We start from the raw sequence: 16,634 nt of genomic DNA, 5'->3' as shown, positions 1-16,634 counted from the left end.
ATAAGTTTAGCTTTAAATATTTATTAATTTATGTTGGCTCTAAAAATTCAAAGAAAAAGTTAAATTAACTATATCAGTTCATCACCATGCTCCTTCTCAACTTATCCCACAAACATGAGTTAATTTTTAATGTCTATTTTAAATTGGGGAAAAACTGAGGTAGAGGCAAAATCAATTGCTTCAAACGACGCCATTACTGTTTTTTAGATGTGGTGGCATTAAGGGGCTAAGACCATCAGATCATAACGTTGTGTATAAGAATAGAAAAAATGTTGGAAGAAGGTTATGCCATCAAATTCCCAAATTTTGATTGGTAGAAATAATGTCAACAAGATGCTAGACTGATGTTTAAAGATGTTGATCCATAAAATAGGGATGATTATTTAATTTCAACCACTGAAACCAAGCATCATCAATGCTACTTAATTATATAAACTATCTTAGGGTTTAAATTAAATTTTGTTACAATAATTAATTTGTTTAACTCTGAAAATAAAGAAAAATTATAACTTACATTTTGTATGCATTTTGATGTATTATTATTATTATTATTTAATGGAGTGTTTGACGAAATTGATTTGTCACGTAATTTTTTCTGTTAGGATACATTAGTAGATTTGTGAGTGAAATGTCCTTCATCATGATATCGATGTTTTCCTTTTCTTTTCAATTAAAAAAAATCCAATCATATGGGAATTTAGTAAATCTTCTAATTAAGCTTCAATTTAACTAAGGAGCATTCCAAATGATAAGTGTATTTACTGGATTATGCTATACTCAACCTTAATCTTATAACCAATGTAATGATACTTATTATTATAATAATAATGCATGTGGAATTGTGGATTAATTTACTCCTGTCGATGCATGCTTCTGTTATGTTTCTGTATTTACTATTTTTTAAGCTTTATATTTTATTTCAATTGTATTTTAATTTTTAAATCAACATTCAAAATTCTTTTAAATAAAATTTCAAAACATAAAATTTTAATTTAGAACTAAATAAGTTAATAAACTTTAATTTATATTTAAATAAAAAGCTTTAAATTAAATTGTCTTCGTATGAAAATTATAAATTGTATCATAATTATCAGATATTTTTAGTATGAAAATTAATTATCTTTTGGTCTATTTGGATTTTAGGACTTAATTTTTATGACTATGGCTAGTTCGAACAGTCCTATACCTGTGGATGATGGGTTTAATGAGTATGAAAGTGTTGCTAAACGTCAAAAGTCTACCACTTCAAAGGTGTGGGATGAAATGACAAAGCTTGAATGCGAGAACAAAAATGAATTGAAGGCACAATGTAATCACTGTAAGACTATCTTCTCTGCTAAATCTTCTAGTGGAACTTCTCATTTAAGACGTCATCTAAATAGTTGTTTGAAAAAAGTTAGTAAGGATATCACTCAATACACCATAGCCACTCAACCATCATTAGGAGGTGTTCCATTTATAAAAAACTACAAGTTTGATGCTGATGAGTGCCGTCAAGCTGTTTCTACTTTTCTTGTGTGTGGCAAGCATTCATTTAGGACAGTTGAAGAACTGGGATTTAGACACATGATGAGAATTGCTAGTCCTAATTTTAAGAATATAAGTAGATATACAGCTGCTAGGGATATCCTAATGTATTATGCAAAAGAGAGAGATCGTGTTAAAGAAGAGTTGGCTAAAGCACCTGGTTTAATTTGTCTAACTTCCGATAATTGGAACTTGGAGCATACTAATGATGAATATATTTGCATTACTGCTCATTGGGTTGACAAAGATTGGAAGCTACAAAAGAGAATCATAAGGTTTAGAGCTTTATTTCCTCCGTATGATGGTTTGAACATAGCGGATGAACTTGTTTTATGTTTATCTCAATGGGGTATAGACAAGAAAATTTTTAGCATCACTTTGGATAATGCTTCTTATAATGATGTTATGGTTTCTTGTCTTAAAAATCGTTTTCGTGCAAACCGAGCTATTTTGTGTGATGGTGCTTTTTTTCAAGTTAGATGTTGTGCACATATATTGAATCTTATAGTTAAAGCTGGTTTGGAACTTGCTGATGATGTTGTTAGTAAGATTCGAAATGGAATTAAGTACATAAAAAAGTCAGGAATTCGTAGGAAAAGATTTTATGATGTGGCCGACAAAAGTTTTCATTTGAATGTGACCAAAAAGTTGCGTCAAGATGTGTGTGTGAGATGGAATTCTACTTATTTGATGCTTGAATCTTCTCTTTACTATAAAGATGTGCTAGATTATTGGGGCCAAAGAGATAAAGATTATCAAATATTTGCACTTTCTAACGAGGAGTGAAGAAATGTTGCTATTCTTTGCAAATTTTTGAAAGTCTTTTATGATGTAACTTGTATTTTTCTGGTTCTAATTATCCAACGGCTAATCTTTATTTTAGAGGGGTTTGGAAGGTTCACAAGCTCTTGCTTGATACAGTTAAAGGTCCTCATTCGTTTTTAACTCCAATGGTTAAGCAAATGCAAGAGAAATTTAATAAATATTGGGCTGAGTATTCATTGATATTGTCATGTGCTGTAATTTTAGATCCTCGTTACAAGTTGAATTATGTGCAGTATTGCTTTACTACAATCTATGGTATTCATGCTTCAGATTTTGTTGAAACCATTCTTAGCAATCTTAGACTCTTGTTTGACGAGTATGTTAAGAGATTTAAATCCACGTCTTCCTCTTTGGCTGGGAGTTCTAATATTTCAGATAAAAATCTTGTTGATTCTAGTTTGGATGAACACAATGTTAATAGTGTTGATTTTGGTTTTGGGGGAGATTTTGATGAGAGTGATGACTATAAACGATATTTAAATGAATCTAGCACTATGAGTGGAAAGTCACAATTGGACATTTATTTGGAAGAACCGGCGCTTGAGTTGAATAGTCAAATAGATGTTTTGGATTATTGGAGCAAAAGTTCAGTTCGATATAATGAGCTTTCATTATTGGCTCGTGATCTTTTGGCAATTCCAATATCGACTGTAGCTTCCGAATCGGCTTTTAGCATGGGTAAGAAAGTTATCACACCTTTGAGGAGTTCACTTAAGCCAAAAACGGTTCAAGCCGTTGTTTGCTTGGATGATTGGATGCGAGCTAAGGGATTTTCAACAGGTAATTATTACTCTCGTTTTATTGTTGTAATTTTATATTATTTTTTATCAATTTGATTATCTAATTATTTATTTTTATTTCATGTTAGAAATTAGTTGCAAGAATGATGATGACGATGAAGACGATGAGGACGATGAGGATGATGAGGATGATGTTTCTTCAATTGCTTTTTAGGTTATCTTTCTTTCTAATTGTTGATAATTTAATTTAGCTTATAATTTATAGTTTGTTATAAAATTAAATATATTGATTGGTTAATGTGTAGATATTCTGGTTGGTTGATTATATTTTGCAGGTTTTTGGTGTTGTTTTGGTGTTGTTGGTGATGCTGTTCTCACTGCTGCTGTTTAGTGCTGTTTTTTTTGTGCTGTTTCGGAGCTGTTTTGGAGCTGTTTTGATGCTATTTTGGTGCTATTTTAGTGCTACTTTTGTGGTGTTTTATTGTTCTTTTGCAGCTATTTATTATGTTATCTGTTGTCGTTTTTAATATTATTTCGATGTTGTAAAACTTTTATTTTATTATTAATTTGGTTATTATTTTAGTTCTAATTTGTTTCAATTTTAATATGACCACTTTTTTATTCTATTTCTAATTTGTATATTGTTTTAAGAAGGCCACCAACAGCCCACTTAAGGAATGATTAGTTTGCGTCAATTGCGTGTATTTGTTATGTGCGGCATGTTTAAGCATTGACTTATAAAACTCGATTTGTTTAACTTATAATAATTAAAACAAGTTAAATTCACTAATTTGCTATCAAGTATACTTGTTTCTCTTTCATTTTGATATTTAAAATATTTTATTTATTTATTTTTTATCATCATTAAAAGAAAACTGGTAATTGTTTTAGGTAATTTAGACAAGAAACACACGCTACATATCATTCTTTTAGCACATGTGTATATAATTTTTTTTATAAAATATATATTGTTCTAAATTAGCTAAAAAACAATTTTAAAACATTATAAAAAAGAAAAAATAAATAATATAAATAATTAAGATACGTTTTAAAAGTTTATAAAAATAGGGATAAATGTATAAAAATAAAATATATCATATGTAAAATATCTAAAAATATAAAAAAATTATCAAATAAACAAGTCTCATTTTTTATTTGTTTTTTGTTTTAATATTTTTAAATGAATTTGATTTATTATATTTTTAAAATTTTTATTTAATGAAATAAGAAAAAAAAATTAATATTGGTCGGGCCGGGCCGGGCTCGGGCCTATCAATTTTGTTTCGGGCCGGGCTTGGACAATTTTTCATGCCCATATTTCGGGCCGGGCCTGGCCCGGGCCTAGAAAACTGGCCGAAATTTTTTATGGGCCCGGCCCGGCCCATGCACACCTCTAATTTAAAGCAATGAGAAACTAACACATGTCGTACTACATGGATAAGTTTGATGATGTGGTATGTATTTTAAAAAATTATTATAAAATTTTAAAAATAATTTTTTTGGTCTAAATTCATTTTGAACATAAAGGTGTTAATAATTCACTTTGTTTTCACTAAAAACAATTATGGTGTTATTAGTTTTAGTTTTTTTTTTCTTGATGGTTATGTACATCACCAATGCAAAAGAGTTTTTTTGAGGATTTCTAACATTGTCATCGCTGTTGGGAAAAGATTTACGTATATCAAGAATGATGGAAGTGAAGAGTTCCATAAGCTAAGAAATTTACTAGAATTTGCAGAAATTAGAGAACAACAGTTGGACAAAATTTCCACCAGGAACCCTTGAAAACTTCACTACTAAAGTCTATGGAGGTCTTACATAGCCCGCATTCAACAACAATGGTTGTATGATGTTTCATACAGATTGCAGGGATGGGCAATTACTAATGAGATAAGAGGGGTACACCGCCATATCTCTTTATCTTCAACTTGGGCCACAACAATATCTCCACAACCATCTCTCAAGATATCGGGAAATTGAAGGGTCTTGGCATTCTTGATCCTTCGTACAACTGGTTGGAGAAGAAGGGTGAGTACATAAGGTCTGGAAGCTGAGAAGAGGGATCCATTTTCTTCAAGTCTTCAATGGCTTTGTTTTAGGGTTAAAAAGGAGATTTTAGGGCTAGTATACTATTCGGCTTATGACAATTTTGTTAAATAAAATTAATGAAAATTATGTGTCAATCATCTAGAAATTAGATGGCAAATTAAAATTCGCACATAAAATCCACTGTTAATGACTTAACAATCAGTGACAATCAAAAATCAAATAATTCAATCTCATTCTATAATATTTTATAAGTAAGTCATCAAAAACAGAAATAATAGCTATATTATTATGTAAAGTTGATTTTAATTACTCTAAATAATTTTTTATGTATTAAAAAAGTATTAAAAGCATGATACTATTTAAATTTACTTTAAATTATTAAACTCTAAATGCTAACTGATTTACATGAAAAAACCATCTAAAAATAAATCCATGTATATTACTACTTAACTGATTTAATGAAATTACTAGTTATCTCATATATATAAGGCGCGCAAAATTGTTACCTCCGTTTATGATAACGGTAAAACTGAGGGTTAGAGAAACACGTGCGCCGTGTTTTCTGCTCCGAAATTCCGAAAAATCTAAAGCTCACCTTGGAGTAGTGTCCTAATTTATCTAATTTCAGTAATTTTTTGGTTAAATTACTTAGTCTCTCTCCCCCTAAACCCTAACGTCATCTCTTAACTGTTCCTTTCCCCAACCCCTCCCAACTCAGTGACTCAGTCACTCTCTCCTCTCCTTCTCAATCTCCGATCTTTTCTTTTGGCCTTTTCTTCTTAAATTTCTTCTTCCAATTATTATTATAGCTCTCTTTTGGTCTAAATTAGTTTGTATAATTGTATAATTAATAACGCTCTTTTGAAAAATTCATACTTTTTCTCTTTGGTTGATGAGAAAAAGGAAGGAAAGGAAATAAAATAGCACTATATTTATTTATTTTAAATTCTGCGGAGGATGGTTTACTGTAATAATTGTTCCAGAAACGTTTCTGGAGAACGCCTTGATGAAGGTCTTTTGTAAGTGATTTTCTTGCTCATAAACAATGTTGGCTTGTTTTTTTTTTTGAGAAAATTTCAGTTTCCTTTTTCATTATTATTGATTTATACTGTAGGTCGTGTTCTTTTTGCGGGAAGGTGTTGGAAGAATACAATTTTGCAACCGAACCTCAATTCGTTAAAGATTCAGCTGGCCAGGTAATGTTTCTTTCTTTATATGTAATTTTTAATTTTGAAACTATGTAATACTAAATTCTAGTGGAATTGTTGTGATTTAGGATTAAGCTAGTTGATATGTATTGTTTCCTAAATTTTGTGCAAAATTGATTGTTGTTGGCATAGACAATTACGTCTTGCTAGCTATTTGTGGTTTCCTAACTATACGATTAAACAAAAGATGAAATTGGTCACTAATCTCATTGTGTCGGATGTATTTTAATTGACTGAAGTGCGCTGAATTGGGGAGTTCAAGTTTTGCTTCCCTTTGTTTAGTTTGTTGATAACTTGATCTTTGCTTTCATGTTTCTGACTCACATTTCTATTAATTTCTATTGCTCATTTCGCTTTGTTTCCAGAGCAAACTGTCCGGAAATTTTGTAAGGTCTGTTCAAGCTATTTCAGATTCACGTAGGCGTACTTTGGATTATGGTATGCTTTGTTAAGTTGCATCTATGCTATGCAAGAAGCTTTATGTTTCTGGCTTTTGATAAAGGATTATTGATACATTTCATCAAATTTGCTCTTTCTGGGTGTTCTGATTTCAAAACTTTTTGACGTCTTTATTGCAGGCTCAAATATTCTTTTATGTGTTATTTCAGTTTGTTGTTATGGTTAAATAATGTGTTAGCATTACAGTGCTTATTACAATGTGACTTATAAATATCTTGTTGTTTGTTTTAATTTCATGGTGATACAGCTTCTGAGCAAATGAGTGGCATGAAGAATGCATTACAAATTGATGATTATAGTGATGATGTTGTTCATACTGCTAGACGCTTTTATGAAGTATGTCTTGTTCTGCCTAACTTTCATTCCAATGCTTGCCGTTTTTGTTTTTTCCCCCTCAATATTTTAAGCTATTTTTATCTGTATTGTGAAGATCGGCCTTGAGCGGAATTTCACTAGGGGGCGCAGATCAGAGCTAGTACAGGCTGCATGTCTTTATCTTGCATGTCGGTGAGGAATTTCTTCTTTCTTAAATCTGTAATGTGGTTACATGGAAATATTGTTGCCTGAACTTGAACATGGTTTGTTGCCTGATTACATGCACGGGCACCTTCAAAAATAAGATTTCACACATAACTTATTGTCTCAGATAGGAACTTACGTATATTGTTGCGGTGAGGAATTTCTTCTTTCTTAAATCTGTAATGTGGTTATATGGAAATATTGTTGCCTGAACTTGAACATGGTTTGTTGCCTGATTACATGCACGGGCACCTGCAAAAATAAGATTTCACACATAACTTATTGTCTCAGATAGGAACTTACGTATATTCCTTAGTTTTTGCAAATTACTTAATTTTGTTGTCTGAAATTTGTTACTCAATGCAAAATTTTGACTAAAATATAGGGTCATGTAGACAGTAGTGATTCTTAACTACTTCAAACCTCTTGTTCCCATTTGCAAAATACCAAGTTTGATTCTTTACGTTCTATCCTTTTATATGGGAAGCATTTGATCTTTGTTCGTTTTGAATCTTACTTTCTGAAATCTGTGCGGTAGTGGCTACTTTTTCCATATTATATGCATAGGATATTTTCTTTGGGATGGATTTATGCCTTTAGATTATCATGTCCTTATATATGCTTCTTGGTCATGGAACTTGTGTGAATTAAGCTTAAGGAAAAGGAGGGTAATATTGTAATTCATACAGATTTTCTGTTGGCTGGGATTGCTTGCACCAGGAACTGAGGGTAAGAGTTGTATTTTAGGGCTTGATATTGGGTAAAAAGATGTGTTTGTGGCTGGGGTTTGAATGCAGAAAGAATATTGCTGGTTTGGGATTTGGATGGAAAAGGTTGGATGGGATCTCTTCCAGATAGTGGTTCACCATTTAAAAAACACAAGGTTCATGCTGCGTTTGTGAGTCCCACATCAAATATTCAAATTACCTTACACTTTCTTGAAAACTAGATCATTTCAGAGATATGTAAATCATTCAATGTATGAAAGAGTCAGGAGAGAGAGCACTAGGGGAGGGAGAGTAAGAGAGAAAGAAAGAGAGCCATGAAGAGCTACATAATTCATTGGCATTTTAAACCATAATCTGTAAGGTGCATACATTTTAATGTACTTTGTTTATTATGCCCCCTGCCCCCCCCCCCCCCAAGAAAAGGGGACAATGTGTTTTTATTTCATCATTTTTGTGGTGGCTAAATGTGCTGCCAAAGGTATATATATTAATACCATGCTTGAATGGTTTACTGTCCTTTTGATTTTCCTTATTATCACTTTTTTGGTTCTTTTTGTTCCTTGAACTGTGGCACTATTTCCCTCAACCATACAGTTCTTGGATTGCAGGCAAAAGAGAAAGCCGTTCCTTCTTATTGATTTTGCACATTATTTAAAAATAAATGTGTAAGGAATTTTCCTCCTTTTTGCCTCTTGTAAACAAAATTAATTTGCTTGGTAGTACTTTTCTCTCTGTTTTTGCCTGATGAGTTTCTTCTTGTTTTGGTCAACGTTCTTTTGTTTCTTCTTCAGTTATGAGCTTGGCTCTGTATATCTGCAGCTTTGCTATGTGCTGTACCTTGCTGACGGAAAAGATCTTCAGAAACTAATTGATCCTTCAATATTTATTCATAAATTTACAACTGGTAAGTTGTTTAATCAATTTCTATACCTTGAGATTCTTTAGTTGATTCTATGCTCCTGCTGTTTGTGCTTTGAACTCAGACATGCATAATAACCAATATGCTTTGTAGCTTTAATTCCAGAAGGGAATGATGAAGTTGTTAAAACTGCACGTGACATTTTAGCTAGCATGAAACGAGACTGGATGCAGGTGTGATTTTAGTAGAAGTAATTTTGATTCTGTGTATTATCCTTAATTTTTAGAGTTAATATCTTACCATAACATGAATTTACAGACTGGAAGAAAACCCAGTGGATTGTGTGGCGCAGCACTGTACATTTCTGCACTTTCACATGGTCTGAAGTTTCCTAAGTCAGAAATTGTAAGTTATAGTTCATATGTATTTTTTTTGTTTGTTGACTAACACAATCATATGTTCTTGATCCTTTTGCTTGAAAATCTTTAATTATTTTTTCATTTATATTATCTGGATGACAAACTTTGCAATTTTAATTTTATGAGTAGGACTTGCAATTTAGTAGATGTTTTAACTTCCAACAATGTCATGATTGTCCTAGAAGAGACACATGCTAAATAAGGTCCTAACTTATATTAGCTGGTTTTAGATTAGGTTCATGTCTGGACCTAAGCTACAGTAGGGATAGTTTTAGATGCTTAAGACTCCTCTGCAACCTATCATTGTAGTAATATGCACATGTCCATGATGCTATTTTTTTTAAAAAAATTTTTGGTTCTTTTTCTGTAAAGGGAACTTTAGCATCATGGTACTTAAGGTGGAGGCATAAAATAACTGAAGTTAATATGAAAAAAAATGAATATGAAAAGAAAAAGAAATCCACGTCAGCCTTAAGCCATAACAATACTAGATATATTTTAAAAAAATAATGCTTGATATTACCACTTAGCATCTGCAAGATAATGATTCTTTTTTTTCTTTTAGTTTAATTGATTTTATTATATTTATCTTTTGTCCTCGTGGACAGCTTTTGGTACTATATTCTTAGATGAGGTTTTCATCATTTTTCCAAGTTCCAATTTCTTCTTTACTTATATTTGCGTTAATTCTTATTTTTCCCTTCTCTGTCTCTCTCTCTCTCTCTCTCTCTCAAGTTGTTGGGTTAACTAAGCTCTCTGTTTATCAGATAAAGCATGTTTACATTTGTGAAGCAACATTGTCAAAGCGGTTGATTGAATTTGAGAATACTAACGCTGGAGCCTTAACGGTTTGTATCTCTTTACTTGTGCATGGTAATGCAGAACTACTTTGTTCCAGGAAACTGATAATGGAATAAGATTGTAAATTAGTAACCATGAAATGAAGAACCATAACTGATGTTTACAATAGTTTGGGACTTTTTTCACTTTTGATGTTGATGTGACTTCCTATCTGCATTTGGTACTAAGTAGAGCATGCTGGCATAATCTGTTCTATATGGATTGCAGCATCTTATGGGAGAAAAGCTATGTTGTTGTTGTTGTTGTTGTCGTCGTAATAGTAACACGTGTCATTGCTATATTATTTTTGTATGGTAGAATTTGATTATTAATCTTTACTGTTTTTACTCTTATTGATTGTGTCCACTCTAAGGAGTATCTAAATAATTTTATGAAAAATTTGATGCCAATTTTTTATCATTACCACAAGTGTTATGTTGTATTTGTTGTATTCTGCATATAGTTAACTTTTCCTCTGTTGCATTTATTTTCTAAATATTGATTTCATTTCTTGAAAATACCACCATTGTTTTAAACTTATGACCAGATGGAGGAGTTTACGGAAAAGGAGAGGGAGCTTCGAACTAGTTCATTAACTAGAAAACAACCAAATACTGGGTCAAAAGAAACCAGCTTAGATGAAGTGCTATGTAGGCACAAGGAGAGAAAACCTTTTGCCTATGGACTTTGTAATGAATGTTATGAAGAGGTGAGCACCCATGTACCTATTAGGCTTTCCCATCTTCTTTTGCCCTCTACAATTGTACCACTGGAAACTGTTCTATCATTGAAGCTGAAGTTCATGCTGTTACTGGTTGGTGCAGTTCATGAAGGTTTCAGGAGGGCTTGATGGAGGATCAGATCCACCTGCATTCCAGCGTGCTGAGAAAGAGAGACTGGCAAAATTATCTATTGAGGAAAATGCTAAAGTATGTTCTGTAATCATACTTTTCTAAAGGTTTAAGGACAGTGAAAGGTTGAAAATCCTAATTGTAATCACTTGATATATTTTACTTTGCGAGAGTCATGTGGGCACTCAAGTTATTCTCTCACAATATACTTCTCTCCCTTCCTCATGTGCTAACTGATCTCTTAATTTGGTGCTGCCATTCTTTCAGTTTAAACACATAGTAATGAGGCATATATTTATGGTTATGTTGCTTAATTATGAGAGATTAAACCGTCTCATTCTCTTGTGACCGGATACGTGATTCTTTTTTTCTTGCATTTTTTATTTTATTTATGATAAAGTTATCTTCAACATGGTTTTAACTCTGATTCTTCAGCAAGATATTTCAATTTTTTTGGTTGTTTTTGATAATTCCAGAGCATATCTAGCTGCACTTCTGCAAGTGGATCTGAAAAACCTGAAAATTGTGGTAAGTTTTATTGTCACGAGTAATCAAGCTTTACATGGTTTAGTAATTGGATCTTTTTGTCTAAATGCCCAAGATCTTTTTACTAGTAAAGGTATTGTTTCAGGAGCTTTAGAAGATGCAACTAATAAGGAAGCCATTGATGAGGGTGACAATGATAAATTACCTGGAGTTGATGGTAGTGATGATGAATCAGATAACTTCTCTGATATTGATGATTTTGAGGTGGGGAATTAGTCTACTTTCTTGTATTTTGACCTTGCATTGTCCATATGAACTTCAACCAGCAAAAGTACTTCGTGCTCAAAGTCAACTACCTAAGCGCTAAACTAGCTACATTGGTTATACAGAATATTCTTTTTAATATGTATACGTATTTGAGTTAATTCATTATATCAAGTTTCTAGAGCTTTGACTAGCTTAACTGTTTTGGCTTTTTTACTTGGATCAGATCATCTTTTTTCCGTGCATCCAAAAACCATCTAAGATGTTATACCTTTGAGTTGAAGTCAATTGGGCTTAAATGCAGCTTTGAATCATCACTATGGAATTAATACTAAACGCGTGGGTGGAGTTTTTGTCTTATGTAAACAGCATCACTATTGTTATAGTTTCTTCTGAGCTGCCCTGGGTCTAAATAATGGTTAATCCGTAAACTTAAGTCCTCAGAAATAAAAATTTGTCAAATTGAAAAGAGAAAAATTTCAAGGTTACCTAAATTAAATTAATTTTTCAGGTCTTTTCTTCATTGTTTCGAGTTCAGTTCATGTAACTTTCTCAGGAAGTGAGTTTGGTTGGTCTGGTACAGAATCAACCATAGTGACCTGAATTTATTCCTATCAATGACCTTCATTGCATACCTTTTCTCAACAATATTGTTTGTGCCTTCTAAACATGCTGTCTTTATTAAGCATGCATTTGATCTACTAGTGCATGTTTATTGTTTTAGCAGTATGCATTGTGTTTTAAACTTATTTTAGCAAGTGTTGGTTGATTTCATGTATATGGAACAGCAGTATATGTTAAGTTGTGTTACTTTGGTGTCAGTTTCTAATTATTCTTGGGGATTACTCAAATATTATATTTTCAGGTTGATGGTTATCTTCACAATGAGGAGGAGAAGCGTTTCAAAAAGATCATTTGGGAAGAAATAAACCGGGAATATCTTGAGGTGATTTGACTCATGACTCGTTGAGTGCTGCATTATTTTGGCCTACTCTAGTCTAATATCTTGCACATTAATTGCAATATCCATACATTGCCATGTGCTCAAGTATGGGAATCCAAAGAAGCATCTAGTAAATCTTTCTGGTTAAAAACATCTCTGAGAGGATAATTTCTCCTTGATTAGTAATTCAGATATATTTGAGTATCGAAGAGAGAATTTTAGATGTTTCTTCTCATATTTTTATGTTGTAAAATTGAGCCCCAGATCCAGTGAAATAGTTCAATGTAACTAATTTGAGTCTCAGTGCTTTAGTGTTAGTTTGAACTCAAGTGAAAAATAACTCAACTTTCCTTTCATGAGTTTTTTGAGAAAATAAAGATCTATCTTGCTATACGTTACAGGAACTTAATCAAACTGCTGCACTCTTTGCAGGAACAAGCAGCCAAGGAAGCAGCTGCAGCAGCTGCTAAGGAGGCTTGCATGGCCAACTATGATAAATGTCCAGAGGACCTCCAAGCTGCACAGGAGCTTGCCGCAGCTGCTGCAGAAGTAGTGGCAAAATCTAAAAAGGTGATTCTTGAATATCATGGAAAGTATAGAAGTTTTTTTATTTCTGAAAATCATTTGGAGAGGAATGCAAGCCACCTCTTGTGCTTTATTTCTTATTGATATACAGAAAATGTAAAACAGACTACGAATGGTATTGTGCATGATAGCTTGATCGCATGCATTCAATTCTTGATCTCTATTTCAGCTGACTATTGCCATTTTGGTTTGATTCTAAGGGGTTTATTTTTCCTCTCTTTTTTTATTAAAAAAAAAGAAAAAAAAATTATTATGAGCCTTGTTCTAAGCCTCACCATGTTACAATATTTTATTCTTATGTCCAACAATGACCGTCTCTAGATTATGCTACTTATCCTTTTAATATAATTACTCCAAGAATTTTTTTCCTGTATCTTGATTTTCTCTCTTTTTGCTTACTTTTGTTGTATTAACAGGAGAGGCTACAAAAGCGAGCTGCTGAAGCTAAAAATGCAGGTCCTGCTAAGACTGCTGCTGAGGCAACCCGACAAATGCTGGTTAAGAAGGTATCAGATAGCTTTACTTTCTTGTTTTGGCCTAAAGGGTACCACGTGGCTGAATAGACAAAGTTTCTGATATTTGCAATTTAGGATTCTTGGAATTTATTTTTAATCAATCTCATTCCCAGACAAACTCATCTAGATTTTTACAAGTTAGTGGATGAATTTGCTATGCCCCAATAACCAACTCAGGAGTTAAACAGAACGATCCTGAAAATAAAATGCTGATTTTGCTCAGATTTGTTGGACTTTAACAGGCGTAGAATTTGCACATTTCTGCAATCCAAACCTGTTGTCATAATCATGCTTTTGTTAAGCAGTAAAACCACAAATTTTTGCATGCATGTTTACTAGTAAAACCACAAATTTAGTACATCATATGGATTCTTTTAACCACATTGCTTAATTTTTGCCTTCATGTTTGATATTTATATGGCTTCCATGCAGAGACTAAGCTCAAAAATCAACTATGATGCATTGGAGAAACTCTTTGATGAACCGGTAAATTTATGTCTAATTTGCTTTAAATGTTTGAAGTTAATTATTAGACCATAGACTTGAACATACACACACAGGCGCTAAGTATTTTCTTTTACACAAATAAATACTCATTTGGCTGGTATGACTTGGGAGTGTTGGATGTGGATATGCTCAACTCTTTTTTTTTTGTCTTTCCTTGTATTTGAAGCATCATGTCCTCGTATGAGCCATATCCATGTTAGAATGTGTCGGACATAGATACTTGAGCATAACTGAAGAGTTAAGAGTAACATAGGCTGCTTGAGAGGGTTTTCGTTTTTTATGTTTTAAAAAACATACTTTATGAAGTTACCTTAAGATTTCTTTGGTATTACAGGTGGCTACAGAGAAATCCAAGAAACAAAGAATTGGATCAAATTCTGATGAAAAGGAACAGAAGGCCTCTAAAATTGGCAAAGATGAAGGTGATTATGATGAAGGAGATGAAGAAGATGGAGGAATTTATGATGATAATCCGGAATTTGACAAGCAAGTTTATGATTACGATGATAATGATTATGATTATGGTTATGATTATGATGGATATTGACTCGTCATCTTCATCTTTGGTAATAGAAATTGGCATCTCTAACAAACGGTTATTTTCAAAACTCCAAGAGATATGAACTCTACTCCTTTGAACAAAAGAAGCACATGAAAAAAGGAGATAAAAAATTTGGTTGCAGTTGATATTTTCAATTAAACGTTGTTGAGGGTACATTAGGGCTCTTTAACATAGAGCTCTTTAACATCATGTTGTTGTATTGTGTTAAAAATTCTAGAGTCTACTTTGGTATTTAGGCAGGTTAGGACTTCAGTTTTTCTTGGGGTTCAATATTAGGATTTCAGATTTTTAGTTCTTGTACACAATTCGTGCACAGTAAGGGAGAAAAAAAGTAATTAGTTCATGTGCAAATGTGACTGGACTGGCTTGAAGGCTCTGTATATTATTTATAATAAATATATTTTATTATTAAATATGAATTTGAGTTGGGTGAACTTTGAATTGATAAATTTCTATCCAAAATTCGCTGGTATGAGTTGTGCTTACCCGCCCTGGTATTGTATGTTTACAAATTATAAAATTAAAATAAAATATGTTATTTGTATTAAATTAATGTTTCTTAAAGTAAATTCATTCAAGTTACGAGGTCATTTTTTGGTTCCGATCATATTGAGTTTGATAATTTGAGCTTTTTCCGATTTGGGATTTTTTTTTTATGAAATGGTTGCATTAGGGTTTTTGTGTTTGTGTCAAAATTGACAAATTAAAAAGCATGCATTTGTCGTTGTATTCATTGTGTCATGTTCATTTTTCATCTACCAGTCCTGTTTAATGTATTATATATATTTTTAAAAAATTAAGGATTTTTTAAAAAAAAAAAAAGACATGATAATATTTTAATATTATTTGTGAAATTAAAATATTCTATTGATAGAGTATTAAAATATTTTATTCTAAAAAGAGTGGATATAAAAAAAAAAATTTATCCTATATATAATATATCGTTAGCTATTTAAAATACATACAGTGACATTTTTTGACTTCACAAGCATAATTAAAAAATAGCCACATATCTCCAATTGGTATTTAAAAATTAAAAATTAAATAAATGAGAAATATAACTTTTAACCCCACTTATAAAATTTTTTTAAAAATATTTTTTTATATCTATTTTAGAATTATTTTTAAAGATTGATGATTGTTACTTCTAATAAAATTGTTCCTCTCAATAAAATTGTTCAATGTTCGAATTTACATTCTCTCTTGAGAATATAAGGTGACTTGTCATTCCAATTATTATTTAAAATTTCCAACTTGAATACGAATAATATATATACACTTTTTTAAGTTATACATTATCGTGTAAGTGCAGATTGTTCCTTTGATTTTCAGTTTAGAATTGTATTAGCAAATAGCTATCTTGTGCAAATAATAGTGTAGAATATCCCCAGTTATGAAATCGAGGAAGATCTTGACAAATAGGGTTTCATTAGTTGTGCTTATAAATTTAACAACATGACCAGCACTGCAATGTGAAGGATCCTACTATCACCATCAAAAGCATAGATAATACATGTTTCAACTTATTACATTAAGATTGTTGTAACAGATTAACTCTAGCTATTGATTCCTTTGTCTTGTCCAAAATTACTGATAAAATTTATATACATATAGAATTATACATATGTTAAGTAGACACATATGGCGCCTAGTTGTAACTGTGTTTTTATAGTATGTGTTGAGGTATCAAATATATATAATTATATGTATGATTTATATTTTCAAGCGTTATTTGTGGATAAAAGCAA

General features: G+C 31.9%; 1 protein-coding gene across 2 annotated transcripts; it reads left to right on the top strand.

Moving 5' to 3' along the window:
- Positions 1-5,651: 5,651 nt before the first annotated feature.
- LOC107893131 (transcription factor IIIB 90 kDa subunit) lies at positions 5,652-15,299 on the top strand. 2 transcript variants are annotated; one of them, XM_016818052.2, is made up of 19 exons: positions 5,652-6,160; positions 6,256-6,337; positions 6,715-6,787; positions 7,056-7,144; positions 7,239-7,315; positions 8,664-8,720; positions 8,847-8,959; positions 9,068-9,147; positions 9,233-9,319; positions 10,101-10,181; positions 10,721-10,882; positions 10,998-11,102; positions 11,501-11,552; positions 11,656-11,774; positions 12,640-12,720; positions 13,150-13,287; positions 13,719-13,808; positions 14,250-14,303; positions 14,659-15,299. In XM_016818052.2, exons 1-19 carry the CDS (start codon positions 6,099-6,101, stop codon positions 14,869-14,871), a joined length of 1,815 nt encoding a protein of 604 aa, XP_016673541.1. In that variant the 5' UTR covers positions 5,652-6,098; the 3' UTR covers positions 14,872-15,299. The 2 variants fall into 2 exon arrangements, with proteins under 2 accessions (XP_016673541.1, XP_016673542.1); XM_016818053.2 differs by having other exon boundaries at positions 5,752-6,160; positions 9,080-9,147.
- The last annotated feature ends 1,335 nt before the right edge of the window (positions 15,300-16,634 follow it).

The sequence above is a fragment of the Gossypium hirsutum genome, chromosome A13 (assembly GCF_007990345.1).
Source record: "Gossypium hirsutum isolate 1008001.06 chromosome A13, Gossypium_hirsutum_v2.1, whole genome shotgun sequence".
NCBI lineage: Eukaryota > Viridiplantae > Streptophyta > Magnoliopsida > Malvales > Malvaceae > Gossypium > Gossypium hirsutum.
Note: the sequence above shows the minus strand (reverse complement) of the source record. Positions and strands in the feature narration are given on the sequence as shown.

What these genes read in the sequence shown, in the direction of transcription:
- LOC107893131 (XM_016818052.2), top strand. Translation starts at nt 6,099, where the DNA reads ATGGTTTACTGTAATAATTGTTCCAGAAACGTTTCTGGAGAACGCCTT. An exon ending in TAGTGGCAAAATCTAAAAAG is followed by an intron (nt 13,288 to 13,718) that starts GTGATTCTTGAA and finishes TTGTATTAACAG; the next exon opens with GAGAGGCTACAAAAGCGAGC. An exon ending in GACAAATGCTGGTTAAGAAG is followed by an intron (nt 13,809 to 14,249) that starts GTATCAGATAGC and finishes GCTTCCATGCAG; the next exon opens with AGACTAAGCTCAAAAATCAA.